This window comes from Somniosus microcephalus, chromosome 25 (genome assembly GCF_052327205.1).
Source record: "Somniosus microcephalus isolate GS21.2 chromosome 25, FLI_Smic_1.0, whole genome shotgun sequence".
In the NCBI taxonomy this organism is placed as follows: domain Eukaryota; kingdom Metazoa; phylum Chordata; class Chondrichthyes; order Squaliformes; family Somniosidae; genus Somniosus; species Somniosus microcephalus.
Genome location: NC_141011.1, coordinates 29,848,770 through 29,875,318, shown reverse-complemented (window position 1 = coordinate 29,875,318; position 26,549 = coordinate 29,848,770). Strand labels below are relative to the sequence as shown.

The following is a 26,549-nucleotide window of genomic DNA, read 5'->3' as shown; positions in this document are numbered from 1 at the left end:
TACATTTATATAGTGCCTTTCACAACCACCGGACGTCTCAAAGCGCTTTACAGCCAATGAAGTACGTTGAGTGTAGTCACTGTAGTAATGTGGGACCGAGTGGAGTGCAGACCTCATACTTCACCCATGTGACCATATTTCAAATATCAGCTGGGCAGTGAGTCAGCAGGCTATTTGACCATGGCGGGGAGGAGGAGGAGGACATCATAGCCAACCCCGTTCTTTCCTTTCCTAGCGCTGGAGGTGCTGAAACCAATTTAATACTTTACTGCCATCTTGGCTGAGAACACTAGTGAGGAATCGACCCTGGAACCGTCTGCTATGTATGGTTCAGTACACTGGATGGTTCAAAGTAAGTTAAAATAGAAAATGTACATTTTCTTTCGCACTTTCATGTTGACAAAACTTTCAAAATGTCAAATACAGACGCGTGAAATGTGTAATTAATGCTGATTAACTCGAAACATGTTAAGGCAGGATGATGCAGCTGTCACTTGAAAATATTATTATTCACAAATAATATGATTTGATTCAAACCTACCTTTCTAGGGTGTGGTGTCTTTAGCTGCTGATTCAAAAGTAATTTCTTCAGGGGAAAACTTGACAAAATGCTTCTTGAAATAAATATACTTTAGACACAAGTGAGTAATTCCTAAATTGAGTGAGTACCAAGAGGCTGCATTTCATCAAGGATTTAATTAACTAGGAGAAAAAGAGAATACTGTCTCTAAAATTAGGGGCAGTTGACAAACATTTAGGAATTTAAAAAACTTGTAAGTACCAAGTTGAGACGAAACAGGTGGTTTACTTTTAGGATATTAATATATTTTAGACTTGTACTTGCATAGGGAGGATGCATTTTTATAAAGTTACTGAATTTATTTCCGTTCTATTCTACCTCACCAAGATGGCGGTGGTAGGGCGACATGTAATCACGTGTCGCTGGCACTGCTTTGCGGTAGTGTGCGGCTGTTTGCAGCCTGTTTTGCGATAGTGGCGGTTTGCGGCGGTGCGGTTGGGCGGGTTGTGAAGCGCGGAGTTGGTGTGTGCCGAGTGTTTGGTGAAGTCCCTGGTTTGGGTGCTGGGCCGCGGTCTAGTAGGCGATCAAGTCCCGGATTTGGGTGCTGGGCCCCGCTCCAGGAGTCGCTCTGTGTCCGGTGCTGGGCCCGGTCGGCAGTCGGTGCCGGGCCGCGGTCTGGGAAGTCGGTCAAGGCCCCCGAGTGTTGGTGCTGGCAGCCGGTTGCCGCCATGTTGCTCACCGTTTACTGCGTGCGGCGCGACTTGAGCGAGATCACCTTCACCCTGCAGGTGGACGGCGGCCTGGAGCTGGAGACTTTCCGGGCGCTGTGCGAAATGGAGAGCGGTGTCCCCGCGGCCGAGAGCCAGGTGAGAGCCGGAGGGACATGTAGAGGCTTCAACAGCCAGACCCACCGCTATATACTGCCACACCCGGGCATATACCCGCGCCAGAAAACACCAGGACCCAGCATTATATACAAATCACAGCCGACCTGGGTTTATACACACGCAGGCCCAACTCAAGATGTAACCACCCACACGCGGGTATAAACCAGATAAAGATACGGTGAAATAAACCCCGCATCTGAATCTCCTGTCAACAGGGATATTCCCACTTGAACCCAACTCTATATACGTCTGCAGACAGCTTTATGCTACACACCTAGAGTATAAACTTTGATTCTGGGTATACAAACATCAAGATATATATGCCTATACACAGGCAGATCTGTAGGCTATATACACCCGCACATTGGTATATAAACACTGGGATATATCTCTCTCTTCCCTCTCCCCACCCCCAGAATTAACTATGTACTCGAACAACCCAGATATCTACAATCGAGTATACACTTGGGCTGAACACAATACACAGCCATATCTGCATTTCATTATACATACTCCCGCACGCCTACATCTACATTCACTCATGAATATATACCCACCAACCCACATATATATATATATATATATATATATACAGCCATATCCTCTGCTCTGCCTGCACCTGGCTGTGTGTGTGTGTGTGTATTTTTTATATATATATATATATATATACACACACACACTTGCATACATGCAACAGGAACCATATACAGCCACAGCCTTGGCTATCTGTCTATATACATCCACATGTGTCTGTCACCTTAAAAAAATGAAAGAAAGCCAGTCTGACTCCTAATTGACCTGAGGATTTGCTGAGTAATCAGCATGTGATTGAGTTCAAGAATGCTGAGCAATTACTTTGTAGCCTTAAAATAATCTACACTTCCATTTTAGTAGTAATATGCCATGTGTTACATAGTACAACACTCCTAACCGTAGAAAGCAGATCAACCTGCAACTTACTGTGAACTATGGGAAATCCAGTAATGTAGTAAAAATAGGAAATCAACACACACAGATGTTGCACTTTTTTACAGATGCAAAACAATCTTAACAACTGCGCAGTTGGAGCCTGAAACTCGCCACATTCCATCTTGCAAAGTTCTTTAATCAAGCAACAATTAAAAGGCAACGACTTGAAATAGTGTCGACTTAAGAATTAGACATCATGACCTTAAAGGGACACAGCTCCGCTGTATCATCGGAATAATACCATTATGCATTACATAGTATAGCACTCCTGCCCGTATAAAACAATGCATCGTCCAGCCCGCCATGAGAAATTTAGTGACTATCTGCTAATAAACAAATATTAGGAGATCTCTTGTGGTGTTGCTCTCTTTGAGTTGGAGGATACATTTTATACTGATAGAGCTATTCTGCCATTTAATGCACAATGTATTTTTAGGCTCATTGATTTATGGTGACTGAATAAGTCAAATCTTGCTTGTGAAATCAACAAAGTGTGACAGGAACTAGGTCGACATTGGAAAGTGTTGATATATGCAAGACTTTTAATATATTATAGCTATTTGCACATCAATAGCTGAAATGTCAAATTTAGCAATGAGTAACAACTGAATATGTAAGCCCCATACCAATTAGCAAGCAAGAATGAAAATTATCAATCGGTATTTCAAAAAAACTACAGATCAAAAATGGGCAGTTAGTACTATAGAAATTACAGCACTTCACACTGGTACCAGTTATGTACTCTAATTCCATTTCCATTCCCTTTCCTTGTATCTTTTTATTTTTTTTTCAATACATACCCACTTTCCGTGAAACAGCTACTACTAAAAAAGAGAGAAGTGCAACCAATCAAATTACATTATGAAATTGGTTTTGATTCCCCCAGCTGAAAGTTTACAGTTAAAAGTAACATAAACCTGTCTTATTGAGTTGCCTGTCCAGTGCTCGAAATCTTTGGAAAACATCATCTTGGAGAGGCCTACTCCTGTGTTGTGAGCCTGAAGCTCAGTTTGTGGAGTGCTTGGTTAGACCTTCAATTGTTGGGTTGGGCTTTGCTGATTTCATAGATCATAGAATAGTACAGCGCAGAATGAGGCCATTCGGTCCATCGAGTCTGCGCCGGCTCTTTCGAAGAGCAATCCAGTTAGCCCCACTCCCCCGCTCTTTCCCCACATCCCTGCAATTTGTTCTCCTTCAAGAATTTATCCAATTCCCTTTTGAAGGCTACTATTGAATCTGTTTCCACCGCCCTATCAGGCAGTGCATTCCCAATCCTAACCACTCGTTGCTTATTCTTGTGCATCTCGATGTTACTTGTATTCACCCAGGGTCAGTGAGCCTTTGTCAGTCACAGCACAGAAGCTGATAACTGAACCTTGTAAATGTCTCGGTCCTTCCTGATTGACTACTGTCCATGTCGACCACAGCAAGCCTCTCTTCATTTTGTTACCAAAAGGCACATAGGCATCCTTCCTTTATAAGTCTGATTAACATTCACAAAGCATGCCGCCACTTGCTAACAGGACCCAGCCCCACCTCTTAGTTCAATAGAAAAGCCTAGAACCCTGTCAAAGAACTACACTTTTTGTATAAAGATCTGAAAACAACAGAAGCCATTTACGTTTGGACTTTCCCTGAGATTAATTATGTAAATAGCTATATACAAAGGCTTGTTTGTTTATTAAAGCAGCCCTGAATTTATTTACTGTTCCTCCACTCATTTGATTTCCTCAGGTGAAGCATAAACCCCAACATTTTCTGAAGTCACTTGAAAAAACAATGCCCATTACTGCGTTCAATGATTGCATGCAGCATTTGACATGCCTGACAAACTAGTCTAAATTGTATTTAATACTAAGAAGGACTTGAAAACAACAATTGTCCATATAAATAGATCTATTTATTTAACTTTACCAGGAACCAATCAAAAAACACCAGTTTCACAGTTTCTGACAGACTTTCTGTTCTCAGGATGTGGATGACACTGGCAAGGCTGTGTTCATTGCTTTGGTTGCCTGAGAATAGTGTGTGAGAGTGTACAACTGATTGGCTTGTGTGGCCACTCAAGAGGGCATTCAAAATCAACCACGACTGGAGTCACGTGTAGGCCACACTAGGTAGATGTGGTGGGTTCCATTCCCTGAAGGACATTTAAGTTTGATGACAGTCTGTTAGCTTTCATGGTCATTTTTTTCTGGTGCCAGCACTTTCCCCACATTGCTACCTCTGGAGTCCCCCAAAGACCTATCCATAGACCCTTGCTGTTCCTCATCTGTCCCTTGGTGACATCATCCGCAGACATGGAGTCATCTTCCACATGTACGCTGACGACACCTAGCTCTCTATTATCTGTCTCGACCCCTCCACTGCCTCTGTTGTCAGACTGCTTGTCCAATATCCAATCTTGGATGAGCTGAAATTTCCCCAGTTAAACATTTGGAAGACCAAAGGTAGCACCTTCGGCCCCCATCACAAACACCGTATCCATACACTGATTCCAACCCTTCCCCAACCACGTCCTCAGGCGGAACTGGTCTGTTTGCAATCTCCGCGAACTATTCGACCCCAAGCTGAGCTTCTGACCCTGGTCCTCTTCATCACAAAGACTGCCTACTTCCACCTCTGTAACTTCTCTTTCCTCAGTCCATCTGCTGCTGAAACCTTCATCCACGTCTTTGGCACCCCCAGACTTGACTATTCCAATGCTCGTCTGAACTTTCTCCACAGTCCATAAACTTCTGCTCATCCGAAGCTTTGCTGCCTGTATCCTGTCCCGCTCACCCATCACCAGTGTATTCGCTGAACTACTTTGGCACCTGGTCCACAACACCAAGTTTCTTCATGGTCTTGCTCTCACTAACTCTGTAACCTTTGCTGGCCCTACAACTGCCACTCCTGAACTCTCCATTCCTCTGACTCTGGCTCCGTGCACCCTTCCTCCCTTTACCCCATTAGGGATGGCTGTGCCTTCAGCCTCCAGGGACTGGACTGCCCACCCTAAACCCCTCCACTTCCCTCTTTAAGGCCCACCTTAAACCCATCTACAGGAAACTTTTTTTATCCGGCACCGACGGGACCGGCGTGGTGCCGGTTGATCAAAAAGTCCGGATTACAGGGAGGTATACTTACCAAGGTATGAGAGCCCCGGTTACACGGCCACAGGTGCAGGAGCCCCGGTTACACGGCCACAGATCCAGGAGTCCCTGTTGCACGGCCACAGATCCAGGAACCCCGGTTACACGGCCACTAATATATAGTAAAACTTACCTGAACCTACTCTTGCCGGTTAAAAGAGAGTTTCCTGTATTTGTTTCTTTGTCCATTTTTTTGACTATACCTTTGTGAAGCACCTTGGGATGTTAAAGGTGCTATACAAATGCAAGTTCTTTCTAAGATGAAGCTGTGTCGCTTTAAGGGCAGAAAGTCTCATTTCTATCAAATAAACTGGGTAGAGTTCATACAAAAATGAATTAAAAAGGTGTGGACATTCTGGCTCTGCTATTTTCTCTTGTTAGTGGAGTTTCTTAGTATCTGCTTTTTTTTGTACACTTTTTAAAGCACAGCACGGAATTTTTACTGTGACACACAGGAAATGTGTGCCAGACATGCCATTTTCAGATTAGGTAGGCAGATCTCTTTATACACACAGTCTTTATTTCACATAAAACAAATGATTTAATTTGTATAATCACTGCAGTATTTCACTTTCCGGAGGGTGCAGCTGAAAGCTGGGCAGTACGCTCCAGATGCACGTGCTGTACTTTCTACACCCTGATCCATTGAATAGTGTCTGTTTCCTGGTCAGTGGTTTCTCCTGATCAGTTAAAATTCTTGGTTTTTAACTACACGCTGAAACAAATTGATGAATAATTTTACTGAGGTGATATCAGAGGTGTTGGACTCCAGTGACTGGCGGTGCAGCTTCCACTTCAGATTTACTTGCTCAATGTTTCTGTTCACTGTGCACTTTTACTCTCCTGTCCATGTCCCCTCCAAGGGCAGCATGGTGGCATAGTGGTTAGCACTGTTGCCTCACAGCGCCAGGGACCCGGGTTCAAATCCGGCCTCGGGTGACTGTCTGTGTGGAGTTTGCACATTCTCCCCGTGTTTGCGTGGGTTTTCTCCGGGTGCTCCGGTTTCCTCCCACAGTCCAAAGATGTGCGGGTTAGGTTGATTGGCCATGATAAAAATTGGCCCTTAGTGTTAGGGGGGATTAAATACGTGGGGCTACGGGGTTACTGGGATAGGGCTTGGGTGGGATGGCTGTCGGTGTAGGGACTGGGTGCTAGGGTTTGGATGATCAAGTCATGATCTCGTTGAATGGCAGAGCAGGCTCGAAGGGCCGAATGGCCTACTCCTGCTCCTATCTTCTATGTTTCTATAAACTCTGGCCTGTGAGCTTGACAAAGAAAAGACTTAAGTACATTCTTACCAAACCTACCAAATCACCATTCCTTTATTATGATACATTTAAGTGTCGGCTGTGGCTCAGTGGGTAGCACCCTCGCCTCTGAGTCTGAAGGTTGTGGGTTCAAGTCCCGCTCCAGGGACTTGAGCACATAAAGCTAGGCTGACACTCCAGTGCAGTGCTGAGGGAGTGCTGCACTGTTTGAGTGTGCCGTCTTTCGGATGAGACGTTAAACCGAGGCCCTGTCTCTGTCAGGTGGATGTAAAAGATACTTGGCACTATTTCCCCGGTGTCTTGGCCAATATTTATCCTTCAACCAACATAACAAAAAACAGATGATCTGGTCATTATCACATTGCTGTTTGTGGGAGCTTGCTGTGTGCAAATTGGCTGCCGCATTTCCCAAATTACAACAGTGACTACACCCCAAAAGTACTTCATTGACTGTAAAGCACTTAGAGACGTCCGCTGGTCGTGAAAGGTGCTATATAAATGCAAGTCTGTCTTTCGTTTCCTGCTGAAAATGCTCTATTCAGTACAGAATGCACATGGCAAAAATCAACGATAGCAAAATACTGCGGATGCTGGAAATCCAAAATAACAACAGAAAACGCTGGAAAAACTCAGCAGGCCAGGCAACATTCGCGGAGAGAGAAACAGAGTTAACGTTTCAGGTCAATGGCCTTATGTCAGAACTGGAAAAAAGCAGGAAAAGGAATAGATTGTGAAGCAAGTTAGGGGCTAGGAAAAGGGGGAGGGGATGAAAGAACAAAAGGGAAGGTCTGTGGGGGGTGAAGAGACATTAAGAGATATTCAAGGTGAGACGAGATGGTAATAGGACAGGTAAAGAGACAAAGGATGGCTCTAGATGAAGTGTGAAATGCGCTGGCAGAGTGAGAGACAGCTGCCGTGTGGGAGAGAGAAAAAGAAAAGGCACAAACCAAAAGTGTGGATAAAAAATATATAAAAATATAATAGGGACCGAGGTTATGATCTGAAATTGTTGAACTCGATATTGAGTCCGGAAGGCTGTAAAGTGCCTAATCGGAAGATGAGCTGCTGTTCCTCGAGCTTACCCTGGGTTTCCGTGGAACAATGCAAGAGCCCGAGGACAGTGAGGTCTGAGTGGGAATGGAGTGGTGAATTGAAATGACAGGCGACCGGAAGCTCGGGGTCACCCTTACGGACTGAACGGAGGTGTTCCGCAAAGCGGTCACCCAATCTGCGTTTGGTCTCCCCAATGTAGAGGAGACCACGTCGTGAGCAGCGAATACAGTATACTCTCTCTCCCACAATACAGTATTTTCTCTCTCCCACGTGGCAGCTGTCTCTCTGCCAGCGCATTTCACACTTTATTTAGAGCCATCCTTTGTCTCTTTACCTGCCCTATTACCATCTCGTCTCGCCTTGAATATCTCTTAATGTCTCCTCACCCCTCCCAGACCTTCCCTTTTGTTCTTTCATCCCCTCCCCCATTTCCCAGCCCCCTAACTTGCTTCTTAATCTGTTTCATTTCCTGTTTTTTTTTCTCAGTCCTGACGAAAGGTCTTCGACCTGAAACGTTGACTCTGTTTCTCTCTCCGCGGATGTTGCCGGGCCTGCTGAGCTTTTCCAGCGTTTTCTGTTGTTATTTGGCAAAAATCAACCGTAGGTCTCCTGTGTGGCTCAGCTGATTAAAGGAGATGGAAAGTCCAGGGCCAGTACTAATGGTTGAAAGTGCATCCTTCCTTTGAGAAAATAATGGTCTTACTTGAAATGTTTTTGAAATTTTAAAAGGTCAATATTACCACCGGTGTGGAGGCCCTCGAGTCGTGTCTCCCTCTGTTCCCCTCCTTGATAGGCAACGCCTGTGAAATCAGTTCAAATAGTGTGGCAGTACTCATGGTTAACATTCACAAATGAAGGACGGCACTTAGAAAAGGTGCCAGAGGATGATCTGTCCCTGTGGTTCACACTGCAGCAGGGAGAGGAGGAAAAACATTAAAATTAAAAAAACTTTCTCGTGAGTTTCTAAACATATTTACAGATCTTTATACCTCTTATGTTATGGCCCTTGAACAGTTTCCACCGTGGGGTAGTTGAGACAGTGGCTGACATGTCTGGGGTGAGGTGTCTACCAATGGCAGAATCACTATGTTAGTTAAATCTGAGTGCTGTTTCTGTGTTAGATAATCTTTGCAGAGAGGCCACTGACCGATGATCGGCTGACACTGACAGCGTACGGACTGAAAGATGGTGATGTACTGGTGTTGCGACAGTTGGATAGACCACTGGTGCCGTCTAGTCTACCTGTAACAGGTGAGAGATCCTGTAGAAACAGTTTGCCCATAATTTTGCCAAGAGTATTCATGATTTAATTACCCATCTCACCTACAGGCCCTATATACACACACACACACTTGTAAATGTCCATCTTCGAATTCTCCCCAACACTGTTAATGGCAACAAATAGAATTACACGGGTGATTATCCTTTTAAGATGGTTTTAGTATAGGGTACTGCATTAGTGTCATGATATTAGTCACCCCTTTCCTGCATCCTACCTGGAAAAACTGCTGAGTTAGCATTAGAGACATTACAGTTGGCCATAGCAATCCTGGATTAGGGAGGAGAAAGTCAGCCAAGTTTCCTGCTCCTGATCATTATCATGCTGGAAAGTATCTGGGCGCATGTTGGGTGAGGACAGGATCGGGCTCAGCTGTGATGCATTCCATGGTGGAATAGCTTGTGGAATTCACCGACTGGCTTCGCGCATAAATAAAGGCCACTTGGATGCAGTACTGGAGAGTGTTCAACACCCGTGGAACCGTACTCTGCAGAGAGCCAATGTCTTCAGGAGAGGAGAGATGGTTTGTAACAATCTTTAAAATAAAAACTATTAAAAAAAGTCTTGGAGCATTTTGTTCATTCTTCAAATGAGACTATGCTCAACACAGTGGACAAAGAATAGTCTAGTTCAGACAGAGTTCAAATATTGCATACAACTTAATCACTTCTGGGTTGGAAATATTTTTTGCATTTGTTTGTATAGGTTGGGACAGGAGGGTCCAGTGGGCGGAGCCGCTATTGTGATGTTGCTTATATGAAAATATCACTGTTAATAATGGGTTTATTGCCATGGCACAGTACATGAAGGATGATTCTAGCTGAAGAATGAAGATCCTGAAAGGGGGAATCTAACTTACACGTGTTGACTCATTGTTCATGCCTGTTGTACAGTTTCTGCTCTACAAAATGGCTTTGGTGTAGCTTGCTCACATATGTTTTTTAATATTCATTCCAGAGGTATAAATGGCTCGTAAGTTTTCACTAGTACACGCTGTCTCTCAGCACTGATATAGGCACTGGCAATAGTGTGGAGTTTTCCTATTGGCCATTCTATTTTTTTTATCTTAATATTTCTGTCTTTTCCCCCTCCTATAGGACTTCCCAGGATTGATTTCAGTGGTATCTCAGTGCCTGGATCACTGGGGCCCAGAATGCCTGTGTCTGGAGCAGCTAATGAGCAGCCACCAATGCCAATTCCCAGTAGCTCTACTGCTTCTCCTCCCCCTGTTCCTCCTCCACACAGTTTGGAAAACAATCCCACGTTACTGCGGGACATGCTTCTGGCCAACCCACACGAGCTATCGCTGTTGAAGGAGCGGAATCCTCCATTAGCTGAGGCGCTTCTTAGCGGAGATCTTGGTAAACATGGAAATTCTGTCTTGTGATTTATGCTGTTCTCCCTTCCCTGTTTGTGCTGCTTCACTCTTATTTTTCAATTGTGTTACTTACTTGCACTGTCTTGTTCTCTGCGTTGACTCTTGTGAGGGTTAAAATACTGCTCACAGAATTTGTTGTAGAGTATCTATGGATTTCTTACTCAGCAGGGTGATTAGAGTTACTCACTGTGTAACTATGAGCTTTTGCTTATTAAACAGTGTTGATGTCAAGATATTAAGGTGAACTGATGGGTAGATAGAGAGAATTTCTGCTAGTTGGGGAGTCTGGGACTAGGAAATGGCCTAAAAATTGGAGCTAGATCTTACAGGAGTGGGGTTAGGAAGCAGTTCTACACGCAAAGGGTGGTAGAAGTTTGGAGCTCTCTTCCGCAAATGGCAGTTGATGCTAGATCAATTACAGGAAACTTTTTTTTATCCGGCACCGACGGGACCGGCGTGGTGCCAGTTTATCAAAAAAGTCCGGATTACAGAGAGGTATAGTAAAAGGTATGAGAGCTCCGTACACAGCAACAAATCCAGGCTTCCCTGTTGCTTAGCAACAGGTGCAGGAACCCCGGCCACAGACCAAGCGTCCCTGTTGCTTAGTAACAAGTGCAGGAACCCCAGTTACACAGCCACAGATCCAGGAACGGCCACTAATATGAAGTAAAACTTACCTGAACCTACTCCTGAATTTTGCCGGTTAACAGAGATTTCTGGTTATTTAGGTGCCGGTAAATCGAGAGTTTCCTGTAATTTTAGGTCTCAGAGACGGGTATGTGGAGTTGGGTTGCAGATCAGCCATGATCTCATAGAATGGCGGAAGAGGCTCGAGGGGCTAAATGGCCAACTCCTGTTCCTATGTTAACTAATTCAAATATTAGGAAATTGAAACCAATAATTTTATTTAACAAGTGTACCTAGTTAGAAAAAGGGATTTTGAGGACAGCTTTGGGATTGTAATATGCATTAGTTTCAGACAGCTTGCTCAATGCAGTTGTGGCTCCGTAGAATTGTAGTCCTGTGGCTGCTGATGGACACATTTAATCCAAGTTTTGCCTGGCTAGGGGAGGGTACACCAGAGTGCAGGATGTTTAGAGGCTCAGCAGGATGCGCCAGGCTGCTTGTGGAAGTGGGAGCAGGGGTGAGGGAGAGACTTGTTAAAGACCAGCTTAGCGATGAGTTTGTGATCTTTTATGTGTTACAGATTGGGCGTCCCAAATCCGGAGTTCCGGACTCTGGGACGATTGGTGGCAGGGGTCTGGAATCTGTAAAATGTTCTGGAATCCGGACACCCTGAGGGAGGCTTACCAAAAACTGGAAATAACGCAACCTGGGCCCAGGCATTTCCGGACTCGGCATATGTTTCTGATGTCCAGAAATATCGCAACCTGGGCTCGGGCGTTTCCGGACTTCGGACATCAGAAACACGTTCCGAAGTCTGGAAAAACCCGAAAACCGGCTCGGCTTCGGTCCCAAGGTTGCTGGATTCGGGGTGCTCAACCTGTATATGATGTAAATTATATTCTTGAGGCTATATAGTGAAGAAGTGAGGTGGGTGAGGAACTATCAACTCCCATTTTTATTGTAGAATACGATGAGAAATTGGGGAGAAAGGTTTTGCATAAGACGATTGGTTATTTTCTACTTTCATTATTCACCAATTAAAAATACGCTTAACCATTGAGGAAGAAAATTGACGAGACATAACCGGTGTCAACTGTGGCTCAGTGACAGCACTCTCGCCTCCGAGTCAGAAGGTTGTGGGTTCAAGCCCCACTCCAGAGACTCGAGCACATAATCTAGGCTGAAACGTCAGTGCAGTACTGAAGGAGTGCTGCACTGTTGGTGGTGCCATTTATCGGATGAGACATTAAACTGACGCCCCCCCTCTGCCCTATCAAGTGGACGTAAAAGATCCACTGGCACTATTCGAAAAAGAGCAGGACCGTTCTCCCAGTGTCCTGGCCAATATTTATCCCTAAACCAACAACACTGAAACAGATTATCTGCTTATTTATCTCATTGTTATTTGTGGGACCTTGCTGTGCGCTAATTAGCTGCTGCATTTCCCTATATTACAATAGTGTCTAGATTTCAAAGAGTGCTTCATTGGTTGTAAAGCGCTTTGGGCCTTCCCGAGGATGTGAAAGGCACTGTGTAAATACAAGTTTCTTCTTTCTTTAATGTTCATGACGGACACAAGAAATGTCATTATGGGTCACAAATGGCCACTTGGATGAGTTGCCACAGGGCAGCCAGTGCCTGTGGAATTGTACCCCAGCAAAGAGTCCGTGCCTTCAAAAGAGACGGAGAGAACATTTGCACAAAACCCAAATTGAACAATACAGTCACGACGAGTGACCGCATTAACAGAGTGCTCTCGTCACATCTCATTCAACAGAGGCAGGAAGCCTTCACATTATTAACTGGTATTGAGCTAAGTGACCCAAGCGTATGGCTGTGCTCATTACTGCTCACTCCACTGCTGTTGTATATTATGTACTGTCTCAATAGTTAAGCAATAGTTTGAGTCCAGTTTGTGCTGTCTCTTCATAAGATAAGTTTACAAGGGTGCTACGAGAGCAGCAGTTGGAACGAGCACGTCGAGAACAGGAGAGGATCCGACTTCTGAATGCCGACCCCTTTGACCTGGAGGCACAGGCCAAAATTGAGGAAGACATCAGGTATTGAACCATTGCTGCCTGAGTTCTGAGTTTTCCTACTTAGCACTCACCACACTCCAAAGTAATTCATTGTGTGAAGCACTTTGAGACATTTTGGTGGTGATAAGGTGCTCTCTAATTGCAGGGATTTATTTTCCTTCATTCCTTCCTACCTTCCTCACACTTAGAATTCCTAAAATTGTCTGTATTGAGTGGCTCATGTTCGGTGCCCTGCATTAGGGAGTGGAAAATCGACCAGTATTCCTGCTCCTGAGCGCCCCTGCTGGAAAATGTGCAATGTTGGGTGAGGACAGAATTCGGCTCAGCTGTGATGCACTCTACAGTTGAATAGCCTGCCAACACATTCTGGGTTTGCATATGAACCATGGCTATTTGAGCAAGGTACCACTGAGTGGTCAAAGGCCATGGAATCATACGCTGGCAAGCAATCCAGTGCTTTCAGATGAGATGGGGAGAAAATTAGAAAGAAAAACATTTTTGAAGTATACTTGTGCTTACAGTGTTGCTGGGGTAATGTTTGCCACGTTAGGCTGGTCCTAGGACACTAATAATTTTTTTAAATTATGCCCTAAATACCTTGTGCAAGTTTTGCTACTCCACTTGAGAAATGGTTGGAGAGTTTTGTCCTGAAACATAGAAGATAGGAGCTGGAGTAGGCCATTCGGCCCCTCGAGCCTGCTCCACCATTCAATGAGATCATGGCTGATCATCCAAATTCAATACCCTGTCCCTGCCTTCTCCCCATATCCCTTGATCCCTTTAGCCTTAGGAAATATATCTAAGTCCTTGAATATATTTAATGAATTGTTAAATATATTCAAGAAGGAGTTAGATAGAGTTCTCACTTGAACTCACTTCTCCAGATCACTAGTCCAGGCCTCTGGATAACTAGTCCAGTAACATAACCACTATGTACGAGATTTTCCCAACCCCGCCACAACCAGTCCTCCATTTGGCAGCACCCACCATTCGTAGGTGTCAGTTTACCTGGGCATGTGGAATTCTTGGATGGGTCAACCACTGCTTTCCTATTCACTCTATGAGGAGAGATTGAGTAGACTAGGCCTATATTCCCTAGAGTTTAGAAGAATGAGAGATGATCTAATTGAAACATATAAAATACTTAAGGGGCTTGACAGGGTTAATGCTGAGAAAATGTTTCCCTTGGCTGGGGAATCTAGAACACGGGGTCACAGTCTCAGAATAAGGGGTCGGCCATTTAGGACTGAGATGAGGAGAAATTTCTTCACTCAAAGGGTTGTGAATCTTTGGAATTCTCTCCCCCAGAGTGCTGTGGATGCTCAGTCATTGAGTATATTCAAGACAGAGGTCAATACATTTTTGGGAATTAAAGGATATGGGGATAGTGTGGGAAGGTGGAGTTGAGGTAGAAGATCAGCCATGATCTTGTTAAATGGCGGAGCAGGCTTGAAGGGCCAAATGGCCTACTCCAGCTCCTATTTCTTAAGTGTTTCACAGAGCACGTGCTGGTGTTATTGTAGCCTCTCAATAGCACGCCCCACGTCCCTCCTGTTGGGAATAACAGTAGATACAGAAAAGAGGTGAAAAAGGGGCAGCTTTGACAATGCAGTGCTAACTTTAGCCATACACCTCAGATGACCTCTGCTGGTGAATTCTGCTTGATGAGTGCCTTGATCTGGCCTGTAGTTGTGGTGTTGGCTGCACTGCTACCTTATTCTGTTGTCCTACTAACAGATATATTTGTATTGTAGGCAGCAGAACATTGAGGAGAACATGACCATTGCAATGGAAGAATCGCCAGAGAGCTTTGGTCAGGTGGTAATGCTCTACATCAATTGCAAGGTTAATGGGAATCCAGTCAAAGCATTTGTGGATTCAGGTGCGTTCATATGTGCCCATATGATTAAATTATACATAGGATTCTGAGCTAGTTTGAAACAATATAATTGTAATATTTAGCAGTGGAGCAGGCCGGGTCGGGGGAGCAGGTTGGATAAGGTGGTGAAAGTGCAGGGAAAATATATAATTGAATAATATCAGACGTACAAGATCCCTGTGTCTGACATAACATTACATGGGAGCTACAGGTTTGGTGTACCATTATCCCATGTGTAGCTGCTGTATTTGTTATACACATACACTGTCCAGCCGCAGGTATCCGCTATACAGGACATTAAATACACAATTGCTGCTTTGTCCACATATTCTCCATATACACATTAGTACACAGTCATTAATGCCTATTACTTAATGTCACGGCTGCTCCCTCCGTGTGTCCTGTAGACATCAATTTCACCATCACTACTCTTAAGACAAAACACTCTACGGTGTTGAAGTAAATATTTAAATTGGAATGATCAAATTACCTTTAGGGCACATCAGCAAACGGGACTGATCCTCTTTAGTTTGGGTTTGTGATCTAACAGTGGAATTGTGGATCCAAATGTGTTGATAAGTCGATACTGTCACTGATACAGGAGCGCAGATGACAATCATGAGCCAGGCGTGTGCGGAGAGGTGCAACATCATGCGCTTGGTGGATAGGCGGTGGGCAGGGATCGCTAAAGGTGTTGGAACACAAAAAATCATTGGCAGAGTTCACTTGGGTGAGTAGTTGTAACATGATACATATCTGATTTTTTAAAATTACCAACAGGCTTCCATTACTACTGTTTTGGGAAGTAAAGCAGAATATCTGTAATAGTTTGAGGAGATCATAAGCATTTGTCTGCATATGTAAACTACCATTCCTGCAGAGCTGACAGTGTTGGATGTGATGTGGTGGTGGTGGGGTTTTCCAGTTTTCTCCCCATCTGTCCTGGAGATGCTTAGTGGAGGGGGCTTTATCTCACTATTTCTGATCTGTGGTGATCTGATGTAACATTTGAGTGGTGAAGTATTCCACTCTCCATTACTGGCACCAAGAAATGGGAGGAGGGAACAGAACCCTACCTGAAACGATACTGTGAAAGATAACAGGAAAAAAGTGTCCTGGACAAAAATATAATATTTGACCCCTGACCCTGAATGTGTACCATTTAGAAGCCGCTCTTTGTTCTGGTTTTAGTGACAGAGCAGGAGTACCCTGGTTTTAGTGACAGAGCAGGAGTACCTCCCAACAGTTTCAGAGCAGTGCCATCAGCAGAAAGGGAGGGGTTCTGTTGTCAGTAGTCACAGAAGGGGTCCACGTGCCAAACCAAGTATTTAGGCACAAATGTGGGGGGAAAAGCATGGGGATGTTTAGTAGTTGTTTGTTGTTGTCTTCCAATTCAGCTGGCTTTAGTTGATGTATTGTGTTGTACAGCCCAGGTTCAGATTGAAGGCGACTTCCTCCCCTGCTCCTTCTCCCTCCTGGAAGACCAGCCAATGGATATGTTGCTTGGACTTGACATGCTCAAAAGGCACCAGGTAAGAGGCAAGCGATAGTTGTAGGCAGTGGAGCCAAACTCACTGCGGGGTGGGTAGCGCAACTCAAAATTGGGAGCTGATATCCCATGAACTGTCAGCATTGTTTCTGATCATCCATTACTACAACTACCTTTAACATAGTAAAACGTCCCAAGGCGTTTCACAGGATTTTACTTAGAATTCACTGGCTCCGGGTGTAAATACCAACTGGCTCCGGGTGTAAATACCAACTGGCTCCGGGTGTAAATACCAACAATAATTTCCTGCTGTGAGCTTCCCAGCAGAAACCAGAAGGGCAGTTAAAATTGCCCATGGGACTTACCCACCGAGGTCCCATTCACCTCCCACAGGCTCCAGTTTTAACCTGCTGTTCTGAGCAGGCGGGAAGAACACCCGCTGGAAACTGGCGGGCACCTTCTTTAAATATGCAGATTGGGCTCCAATGACATCATCGGGGCTTGACTGTTCTGTCAACCAGAGGCCTACGGAGGCAAGTCGCGGTGGATTCCCCACTAGGCCAACCTAGCGGGAAGAGGAGTCGGGAACGGTTTGATTACTTTTTTTGGCTTTCCTTATGGGTCCAAGAAGAGCGTGAATATTCCTCCAGGTTCCACAAGGAATGTTGAGGCCTCCCGTGCCCCAAGCTCTACTCCACACCTCCCTCACACCCCCAATCCAGATCCTGAGGCCCTCCCGGACCCCCGCCCCGTAAGTTACCCGAGTCATGGTGACCGTTCTTTTGGTCCCTGGTGGCGGCCTCCTGCCACTCGACATTAGGCTCCCGCCCACTGGCCATCTGCTGCTTCCCGCCGGTTTTGGCCAAGAACCTGACTGGGCCTAAGCAGATGAGGCCTAGGAGTTAAAATCTGCTGAGATTATGCTGGCTTGCCATCCGCCTCGTCACTAGTTAAAATCAGGGCTTTAGTGTCTGGGCTAACATGAAGATATGGCACTTAGGTGAGGTACTGGAGGGTGCCTTACACTTGTCGAATTCATGGCCCAGCAAGTGATTTTAGGAAAGAATAGAAATTTAGTAGAGAAAACCTCGCAAACCATTGTCCCAACCAACAAAGACACAGATAAACTAAATACCCTGGGAGAGAGAGACCTGGAACGAACTCTACCTGATGATGATTAAAAGCTCTTGTGTAATAAGACAACCTTTTGTTTCATTTATGAAAAATTAATCTAATTCTGAAGATCTAGCTGTTTGTTGTTTGGTTCACTGATTATTTTAATTTCCAATGTTTTGGATTCTGTTGCTCTTTATTCCTGTCTGCTTGCAGTGTTCAATTGACCTGAAGCGCAATGTGGTAGTTATCGGCACCACAGGAACAGAGACCCGCTTTTTATCTGAAGCAGAGCTGCCAGAGTGTGCCCGGTTGGCATATGGTGTACCACGAGATGATCTTCGCCCTGAGGAGCTGGCAGATGAGGAGCTGGCTGAGGCACTAAACAGATCGGCAGAGGAATCTGGTAACTTGCAAAAAGGCTTTTGTTATTAACAGAATTGTGCAAATGTAGGTTTAGTTGTGGTATGAACTAATTTAAAATTTAGTGCCCAAGTGGGCCGCACGATTATTTAAGGCAGGATGTCCCCTGACCCAGCCACCCAAATTCATGTACAGTTAGTCTACAGTAAAGGTTTCACATGATGGACTCTGGGTGATGTCCTGGTCTTGTATCAGGAAGGTAAGTAGAAGCTTTTTCTTTTCTCGCATCTTTTGCACATCGTACACAAAAATTTTGTGCCATTTTTGTTCCTTTGCCTTTATGAAGGTGGCAGGCCGTTGCTTGTGTGTAATCCCATGGGCACTGGCAGCCTCCGGTATCTCTCAAAAGTGGCAACATTTTGTCTGAGACTAGACAACGAACATTGGAAGACCCTTCGACCACGGAGGGGACCAGAGCTGAGTCTAATCCTGCTCTCATCTAAAGTCTAAACTTATGACATAGCCGGTGCTACTGGATAGTGACCAAGAGCAGGAACTGTGGCTAATTTTCCTTCAGAGGCCAGTTTAAGTGCCCCTACTACAGCCGCAGCTGAGATCAACTAACTGAGCACATACTGGAGATTGTACTTGGCACCTTCTGGTCTGTGTGACTCAGTGCTATGTCAGGCAGAGCCTTTAGCAATCTACAGTTAAAACCACATGGATTCACATTATCTACTGAGGAAGTGTGGGCCTGTTCTCCTCCCCTCTCCATTTTGATATGTTTGTGTGTCTATAACATCATGAGTGTATTTATAATTAACAAGACATCAATATCTCCACTCCACTGCTTTTTTTGGTCAGTCCATCCTCCATGGCAGCTCATGAAGCTGGGAGTGCTAACAGAATGAATACTCTCTAATATTATCGCTCATACTTACACTGAGATATGTTTGTGTGGAATGTTAATCTGTTTGATATCCATGGTGATTTGTAATAGTATATGCATGTTGCATGCCTCAGTTGGCTAATCGAGTTTGCTGTTGTGGTTTGTTTTGGTTTCTTTTATCCTAACAGGACGCCAGCATCACTGATGCATGTTGCACTTTTGCTGCCCCTGAAGATGATCACAGTCCAGGTATTTAATGTTCTTTTACTTTTAAGTAATTCAGAGTGCGGCACAACAGCCAAACATTCACACAGGAAATATTTGCGTGCCCTGTTCCAATAATGTAGCTTCTCATTTTCCTCTATGTACTGACGATGAATAATGCCTTTTGCATTGGGCAATAGGAGAGTCACTTTCAGAGTTGCACTTCCCATTACTTTCAATGGAAAACAAAATACTGAGGTGAGCTGTTCCTGTATCTCAATCAGCCAACAAATTAATGAGCTCCCAGCCATCTCCACATCAATGCAGTGGGGTTTTGTTATCCTGAGCAGAAGTGGTATAACGTCTAGATACTACTTCAATTCTTGTTACTATACAATGTTTCATTATAAAGTGTATGTATCAGAGCCAGAATTGTGAGGTTAAGTTCACAATGCAGAGCCTTGTTAGAGGTTAGGTCGTTGATAGGGTAGTAACACCACACTATGATGATAGGGATATAATACTGTAGCCTACTTCTCCGACCTGCGCTCACCACTAGAGGCAGAGCCTTGTAACTTTGGCTCAATTGTTTCTTGCTCATTTGTTCATCCTGGACAAACCGTAGGATTTTTCCCCTCACTTTCATCCTTTGTGAAAACCCAGACCACAGGACAGTCCTGTTTGGTTTTTTTCTTCCCCTCAGTAGCCAGGCCTTGTTTTCACAGTAGGAAAAGTTCTCAATCATTTCTGCTTTAGAAATGGCTGCTCCCAACCTGTGAAATTTCAGCATCACCACTGACTTTTGGCGACTTTCAGTACATTTTACCAAACGGCAGGTGGCTCGGGTTCAATCTATCTCTGGGATAGCCCAAACTATCGACAAATACAACAGATTTCACTGGGGAAATACACATTTTGTATGCTGCAAAACACACTATTGATTCACAGCTGTGTTCTGCTCTCAAGAATATCTGGTTCCACAGGTGTGAGTTCAATCCAGAGCTCAAGTCTTCTTGAGGATTTTATGGCAAAATGGCTGATTGAGGAAGGAAAGCTCCTTCCTATGGAGCAGCTTGAAGGAATGCTGGAATGTCAGCAAAACCTCTGGGGGAGATGGGTGGGCTGGTAGGTGTAGCGAAAGAAAGAGCTTTTTATATAGTGCCTTTCACAACCTAAGGACGCCCCAAAGCACTTTACAGCCAATGAAGTACTGTTAAAGTGTAGTTACTGTTGTAATGTAGGGAAACGAGGCGACTAATTTATGCACAGCAAGGTCCCCAAACAGTTATGAGATAAATGACCAGATAATGTTTTTTAGTGATGTTGGTTGTTGAGAGACAAATATTGGCCAGGACACCGGGAAGAACTATCCTGTTCTTCTTCGAATAGTGCCATGGGATCTTTTACTTCCACCTGAGAGGGCAGACGGGGGTCTTGGTTTAGCGTCTCATCCGAAAGACGGCACCTCTGATAGTGCAGCACTCCCTCAGTGCTGCACTGGAATTCAGCTTAGCTCAAGTCCCTGGAGTGGGACTCGAACCCACGACCTTGTGATTCAGAGGTGAGAGGAAATGATAAGGTCACAAAATTGGTTTGGCTGAAGAAGGCGTTTGAACCCTTTACCAACCCTACCATCTCCTGGCCTCAAACACCCTTCCTGGTAACCCATTCTAGCTGTCAATCACCTTTGTATAAAGAACTATGTCCCAGCAGTGATCCATAACTTGTCCTTCACAACCATGACACTGTCCCCTCTTTTCCTACTGTCCTGGTTTACTGCCCTAAGTTTACTTTTTCCTGTTATGTATCTTTTACACTAACATAAGATCCTCACTGAGCTTTTTTTTGAAGTTGAAGAGGTCTAGCTCATCAGATTTCACATAGCTGTTCTCTGAGACACTGGGATTTAGGCTTGTTCGTCACTGCACTGCCCCTAAGACACTGGATGGCTCTCATGACCAGCTGTGGTATAAGGGAGCCACAACATTTAGTCAACTCCTGCAAAATTCTAGGCTTCCTGTCTGTTCATTGGCATCATTTTTCTGATTGATCAGTTGGATCCCAGTGACTGTTTCAATTTTTTTAACCTTTCTAACTCAACAGGGGCATTCCTTGTACACAAACTAACTGGGTATTCCATAAGCCCACCTGCTCATTCTGCAGTCTTCATAGAATCATATAGCACAGAAGGAGGCCGTTCACCCCATCATGCCTGTGCCGGCTCTTTGAAAGAGCTATCCAATTAGTCCCACTCTCCTGCTCTTTCCCCATAGCCCTGCAAATTTTTCCTTTTCAAGTATGAAAATTTTTCCTTTTCCTTTCCTTTTCATTTTTGAAAGATCCTGTTGAATCTGCTTCCACCATCCTTTCAGGCAGTGCATTCCAGATCGTTAAAAAAAAAAATTCTCCTCGTCTTCAGCGTTCCCTTTAAGCTGCTCCAGGGGTTCTGCGCAGCCGGTGAGCTGGCTTTTAAATTGAAAAAAACGTGCATGCGCGGACTTTTGAATGGGCCGTGCAGCCCGTTAAAAATTACCGGGGACATTGCTCATCTTTCTTCTGGTTCTTTTGCCAATTATCTTAAATCTGTTACTGACCCTCCTGCTAGTGGAAACAGTTTCCAGTTTCTCCTTATTTACTCTATCAAAGCCCTTCATAATTTTGAACACCGCGATTAAATTTCCCCTTTACCTTCTCTGCTCTAAGGGGAAAACAATCCCTGCTCACACGTTCCTATATAAAGTTAGCACAGATGCATCAAGTTAACACACTTTGAAACCTATGATTTAATGCCTAGTTTGTGGCTCCTTCACTAGTCAAGAAATTTACATAAATCACCTGTAACATTTTAGAACACGTTTTATGTTTGAAGCATTGCAAAGGAGTGATTGCTGTGTGACACCCTACTAATAAGTAGTTTGCTTACTATAACAAGATGCATCCTATAATAAGTGTTCCATAATCTAGTAATACATACTTCAAACTGACTTAAGTAAATATGTAGTTTGCACTCACCACATATACAGTCAGCTTTCAGGAAGTGATGTCCTTGAGTAAGTTGGGAGTAGTGTTACTCACTAACTACATGTAGCTGCGATTCAACTAAGCAACGTGCATTTGAACTTTTCTATTACAATGTCCTGGTCACTGTGCTGGGGTCATCTTTTTTGAGTTCTGAGCTCTCCAATTGAGCTTCTCTTGTTTAATGAAAGGTCTGTATTGAGGTTTGGCCAAGGAATTAAAATGCCATCCTCAAAAGTGGTCATTAACATTGCCAAACCTGCTGGTGAATAGAAACAATAGGACTACAGAAAATAGCATTGGAACTGCTGGGCAATTTGGCTGCAAAATGGTTTGGAATAAGATGTATGCATAGCTGTAATCTGGGATTCCATTTCTTTTTTTTGTTTTAGGAAAAGAAAATGGCAAAACTACCTCATTGGAAAGCCCTTCATTACCAGCACCTCATCATCTTCATCTCCCACTTCCCATTACAAGAAGTGACCTATCTCAAGCCCCCCAAACCCAAAGTTATTTGGACCGTTCGCTTTCCGTCCCTGCTAGCCTTCCTTCACAAAACCAGAACAAATCTGAATTTAGAGATGCAAAAAGCCTTCAGATCCCTGAGTGCATGGAAACACAGGCAGAAAAGCAGACACCGTCAGAACTGTTGGACAATCTGTTGACTCCTGATAGTCTGTCTGCTCCTTCTCAGGCATCATTAGGAAAAAAGCACATACCACAGTATGAAAACATTCATAGCAGCACACAAAACCCTTTGAAACATCCAATTTCAGATACTGATAATGAGTCTCTGCCAAAACGTGTCTTGTCAGACATGAGTCCACACAAAGTTGGTATGGAAAAGGGTGACGTCACACAGGAAGACCATTCTCTTCTAAATGTAAGAGCAAAAACCCAGCTGGAAAGCCTAAACAAAGAAAGCTTGGATTTAGAGGAGCCACCAATAAGAAAAGTTGGAGAGCTTCCTTCAACTGTACAACCAAATCCTGATTCTGTGTTTGATCTGGGTGTCGCGGACAGATCAATCCAAGCAGCCTCGTCTGAACTGGCTTTTGCCAATGGTTTGTCTAACATTGATGAAATGCAGCAGCCCACTGAAACTGGAAAGGGGATTGATGATCCAGACAGCCACCTGCAGCAAGTCACTGAGCCATCAGACATGGTCCTTGAAATAGATGAAGATCTATGGAGCTGTCAAAAGAAAATGGAGGCTGGTGAAAGACCATCGTCTGATTCTTCAACTGGGAACATTGAATTCAGTGATGCTGAAATTGTAAACTCTACTGAACAGCAGCTAGAGGAGATTAGCCAGGTAGCATCAACAAAGACAGACTGCAGTAGACGAAAGGAGGGGAAAGTCCATATTTCAGATCAGGAATTTGAGGATGAAAGTTTAAATTCAAATTTCTCCATTCCTCAGCTGGATAGACCTGTTGAGTTTACAAGCGGCTACGTGAGAGAAAAGTCTGAAGTTGCTCTTGATGCTGATAAAAAGCATGAAGAGGTACATTTATTTACTGAGATTAAACAGTCTTCCGATCAGCAAGATCAGAGGTCAGACTCTGATCTGTACGATTCTCACCTCTCCCCTGTAGCTACTTTATTTGAACTGCATCGAGCATTAGTAACCTCTTGTCAGGAAGCTTCCTTGAAAATATCAGCCAATTCAGAGGACAACTCTCAGTCAGACGCGATAAATCAGGAAGACCGTGTTCAACCAATGGAAGTGTCTGAAGAATGTTCAGATAATGACGCCTTGAGCAGGATGTGTGTCAGTTCAGAGCTGCAAACTGATACTGTGGAAATGGAAAAAGAACCTTTGTTAACAGCTAATTCCAAACTTTCATCTAAAAGAGACAACAGTGTGGCGTGCTCTAATATATTTACAGAAAAACTCACCTCAGATGTGACACGAGATGAATCTGAGGAGATTTTTGTTCAAGAAGCAAAGGATGAGGCTACAGCTTTTCTCGTGTCCAAGGATCTAACAAATGAAATGGAAGTTTCCCCCGCTGAGGAATCGTTGGAGACCCAAGAATTATCAGTAACGAGTATGGTACATACACCTGACACTGCAGCAGGTGAAAGCAGCCAGATGTCTCAAAATACTGAGACCCATTTGCAGCTGATGACAGATAATGCAGCCTATTCTTCAGAGGTTTCAGCTGCTCGGATGACTTGGGAAGGGACCATGGAAGCAAACATGGACCAGCCCGACAGACATTCTTTGCTTAGTCCTCTAGAACGGTGTCCTCCATCTTTATCAACCCAGATTTTCCCAGCTGCAAATGTTGAACGAATAAGAAGATCCGGATTTACTCAGCAAGAAGCGATGGAGGCCCTTGAATGTTGTCATGGCAATACAGACCTGGCTCTTCTGGTTCTCCTTGCGAGAAGAATTGTGGTTCCTATCTGAAGCTGTCCAATAAGAGTCAGTAGGGCAGTAATGAGCTGACACTGTTCAGACATCTGGGTCTACAAATGGGTGCACCTGTTAGTCGAAAGAAAGCAAGTTTCAGTCAGAATCATTATTTTTGGATAGTGTTGGAAATAACTTGTTTTAACTGTTGATATCATCTGTCACCGGCAAACTGGTTATTGTGGTCAAGTTACTACAACATTAGTATTTGTGTTTTCAGTGCCATTCTGGAGTTATTAATCCACTCCACAATATTCGCCAGTACCCCATAACCCAACCAACAAAGTCTGTTTAAATATCGGCCCTAATGCTGTTTAGAATTATAACTGCCTATGATTTTTAACTGAATACTCTCAAAGCTGGTTTGGAGCAGCAAGGAGAAGGAAGGACAAAAGTGGGAGGTTGGAATCCTTGGAAGATGATTTATGTGTACGCACAGTATTCATGGTGGAATCATGTTAGATTTAAAATTTGTGCGAGGTCAGTAATTGTCTACATTAGATTTGGGGGTTTGTTTTGGTGTTTGGCTTAACCATAGGGAAAAGTGGAAAGTCTCTATCATGTTTCCTCCATAAAGTTAAGAGTTCCTGTATCTCACCTTCTGGGTACAACATTTTTAGAACTCTTTTACTATTTTGTAGCCTTTCTCAAATCTGACACAGCAACACCACCTCTGCTGGACATTTGTCTTGTGAAATTGAGGCACATTCAGTTGGCAAAAATTGTTTTATGAAGGTGTTTGTGCTATTTTTTTTCTTAAGCGACAGTCGTGATGTTGCTGTAATCTTCAATGGCTGCTTAGTGCAACCTCTGGTCTTTTGTTTTTCTCTTTTTTTAAAACCAAATAATAAAAAAAAGTTATTGCCAAACAAAATATTGGTTTCGTGTCAGCTGATGGTAGTACTTAAGCTATCTGCCTGAAGAAGGCTAGACATTTGAACTGTTTCAGTTTCTTGCCTATAGAAAGCTGATTTCAGCCAAAGGTGCAATGATGATGAAGTAGTAGTTAAGGGTGTGGAGGACGGCAGATGGGAACAATGCAAGAAGGACATCTCCGGCTATTCAAGGCCATAGTCTGGACTCTTAGTGTCAGAATTTCTTTTCAAAAACTGTTAAAAAGAACTATGTTTCTTCATTTCGATTCTGTACATACCGCTTGCGATAGGCTGAGCTTAATGAGTGGGTGACTCGCATCAGTGATGATCACTTATGAGAAATTTCTTGACACGGATTTTGCCAGGCATCCCTGATAGCCTAGTGGGTATCAAGCCTTACAGACAAGTGGGTTCCAGGTTCAATCACTGGTTTCTGCCGAGTTTGCTGGTCTCAATTGGGGCAACAGTTGGGGTACTGAAACTGGCTTCAGTAAGGAGAAAATGAAGTTGGGTTGCTGCTCCTTGCCACCGTCCACTGACCCTTGTTGAAAAGTGTGTGTATGTGGACATCAAAACAGGATCATACTTGTCTCTGATGGTCTTTACAGTCCAACAACCTGTAAGATCCCAGAGGGACCCTGGTTCCAAATGATTCGAGGTTGACCCGTATTGGGGATGGTGATTTAACTTTATTCAGCACAAGCAAGACTTAATACATTACAGTATTCAAGCAGCAGTTTACAGAGTGTAATTGAGACTTATATTACCACTTATACTCTGGGTAGAAGCCGCAACCGTGAGTATGCTGCACCCTGTGTCTCTCGTCTCTCCTCATCTCCAGGGTGTTTCTTTGATTCGTCCTGTAATCTTCTACTCCTGTAATCTTCTACACTTTGTGGCTGTTAAGACCCCCTTCTTATACCCTTACTCTCATTCAAAACCTATGGAGTCCTCCTGAACCAAATACTGGCCGACACCCAAACCCAAAATCCAATCATAAAGATGCCACGATGGTAGCACCCTGGCTTACGCAGGTTTTTGGTCTGATGACACTCTTACATCATCTGCTTTTGACCATCAAGACTCATATCTGGGGTAGTTATGTCAACACAAAAGAACATGTCTCCATCGGTTGAGATACGG

General features: G+C 44.1%; 1 protein-coding gene across 2 annotated transcripts; it reads left to right on the top strand.

Annotated features, from left to right (window-relative positions):
- Positions 1 to 244: 244 nt before the first annotated feature.
- LOC147100600 (uncharacterized) lies at positions 245 to 25,405 on the top strand. Of its 2 annotated transcripts, none has more exons than XM_085967029.1 (9): positions 245 to 352; positions 8,953 to 9,082; positions 10,208 to 10,471; positions 13,049 to 13,175; positions 14,909 to 15,036; positions 15,635 to 15,763; positions 16,462 to 16,565; positions 17,852 to 18,041; positions 22,502 to 25,405. In XM_085967029.1, the coding sequence occupies exons 1-9, from the start codon at positions 326 to 328 to the stop codon at positions 24,526 to 24,528; spliced, it is 3,126 nt and encodes a 1,041-aa protein (XP_085823155.1). In that variant the 5' UTR covers positions 245 to 325; the 3' UTR covers positions 24,529 to 25,405. The 2 variants fall into 2 exon arrangements, with proteins under 2 accessions (XP_085823155.1, XP_085823154.1); XM_085967028.1 differs by lacking the exon at positions 245 to 352 and adding an exon at positions 999 to 1,386.
- The last annotated feature ends 1,144 nt before the right edge of the window (positions 25,406 to 26,549 follow it).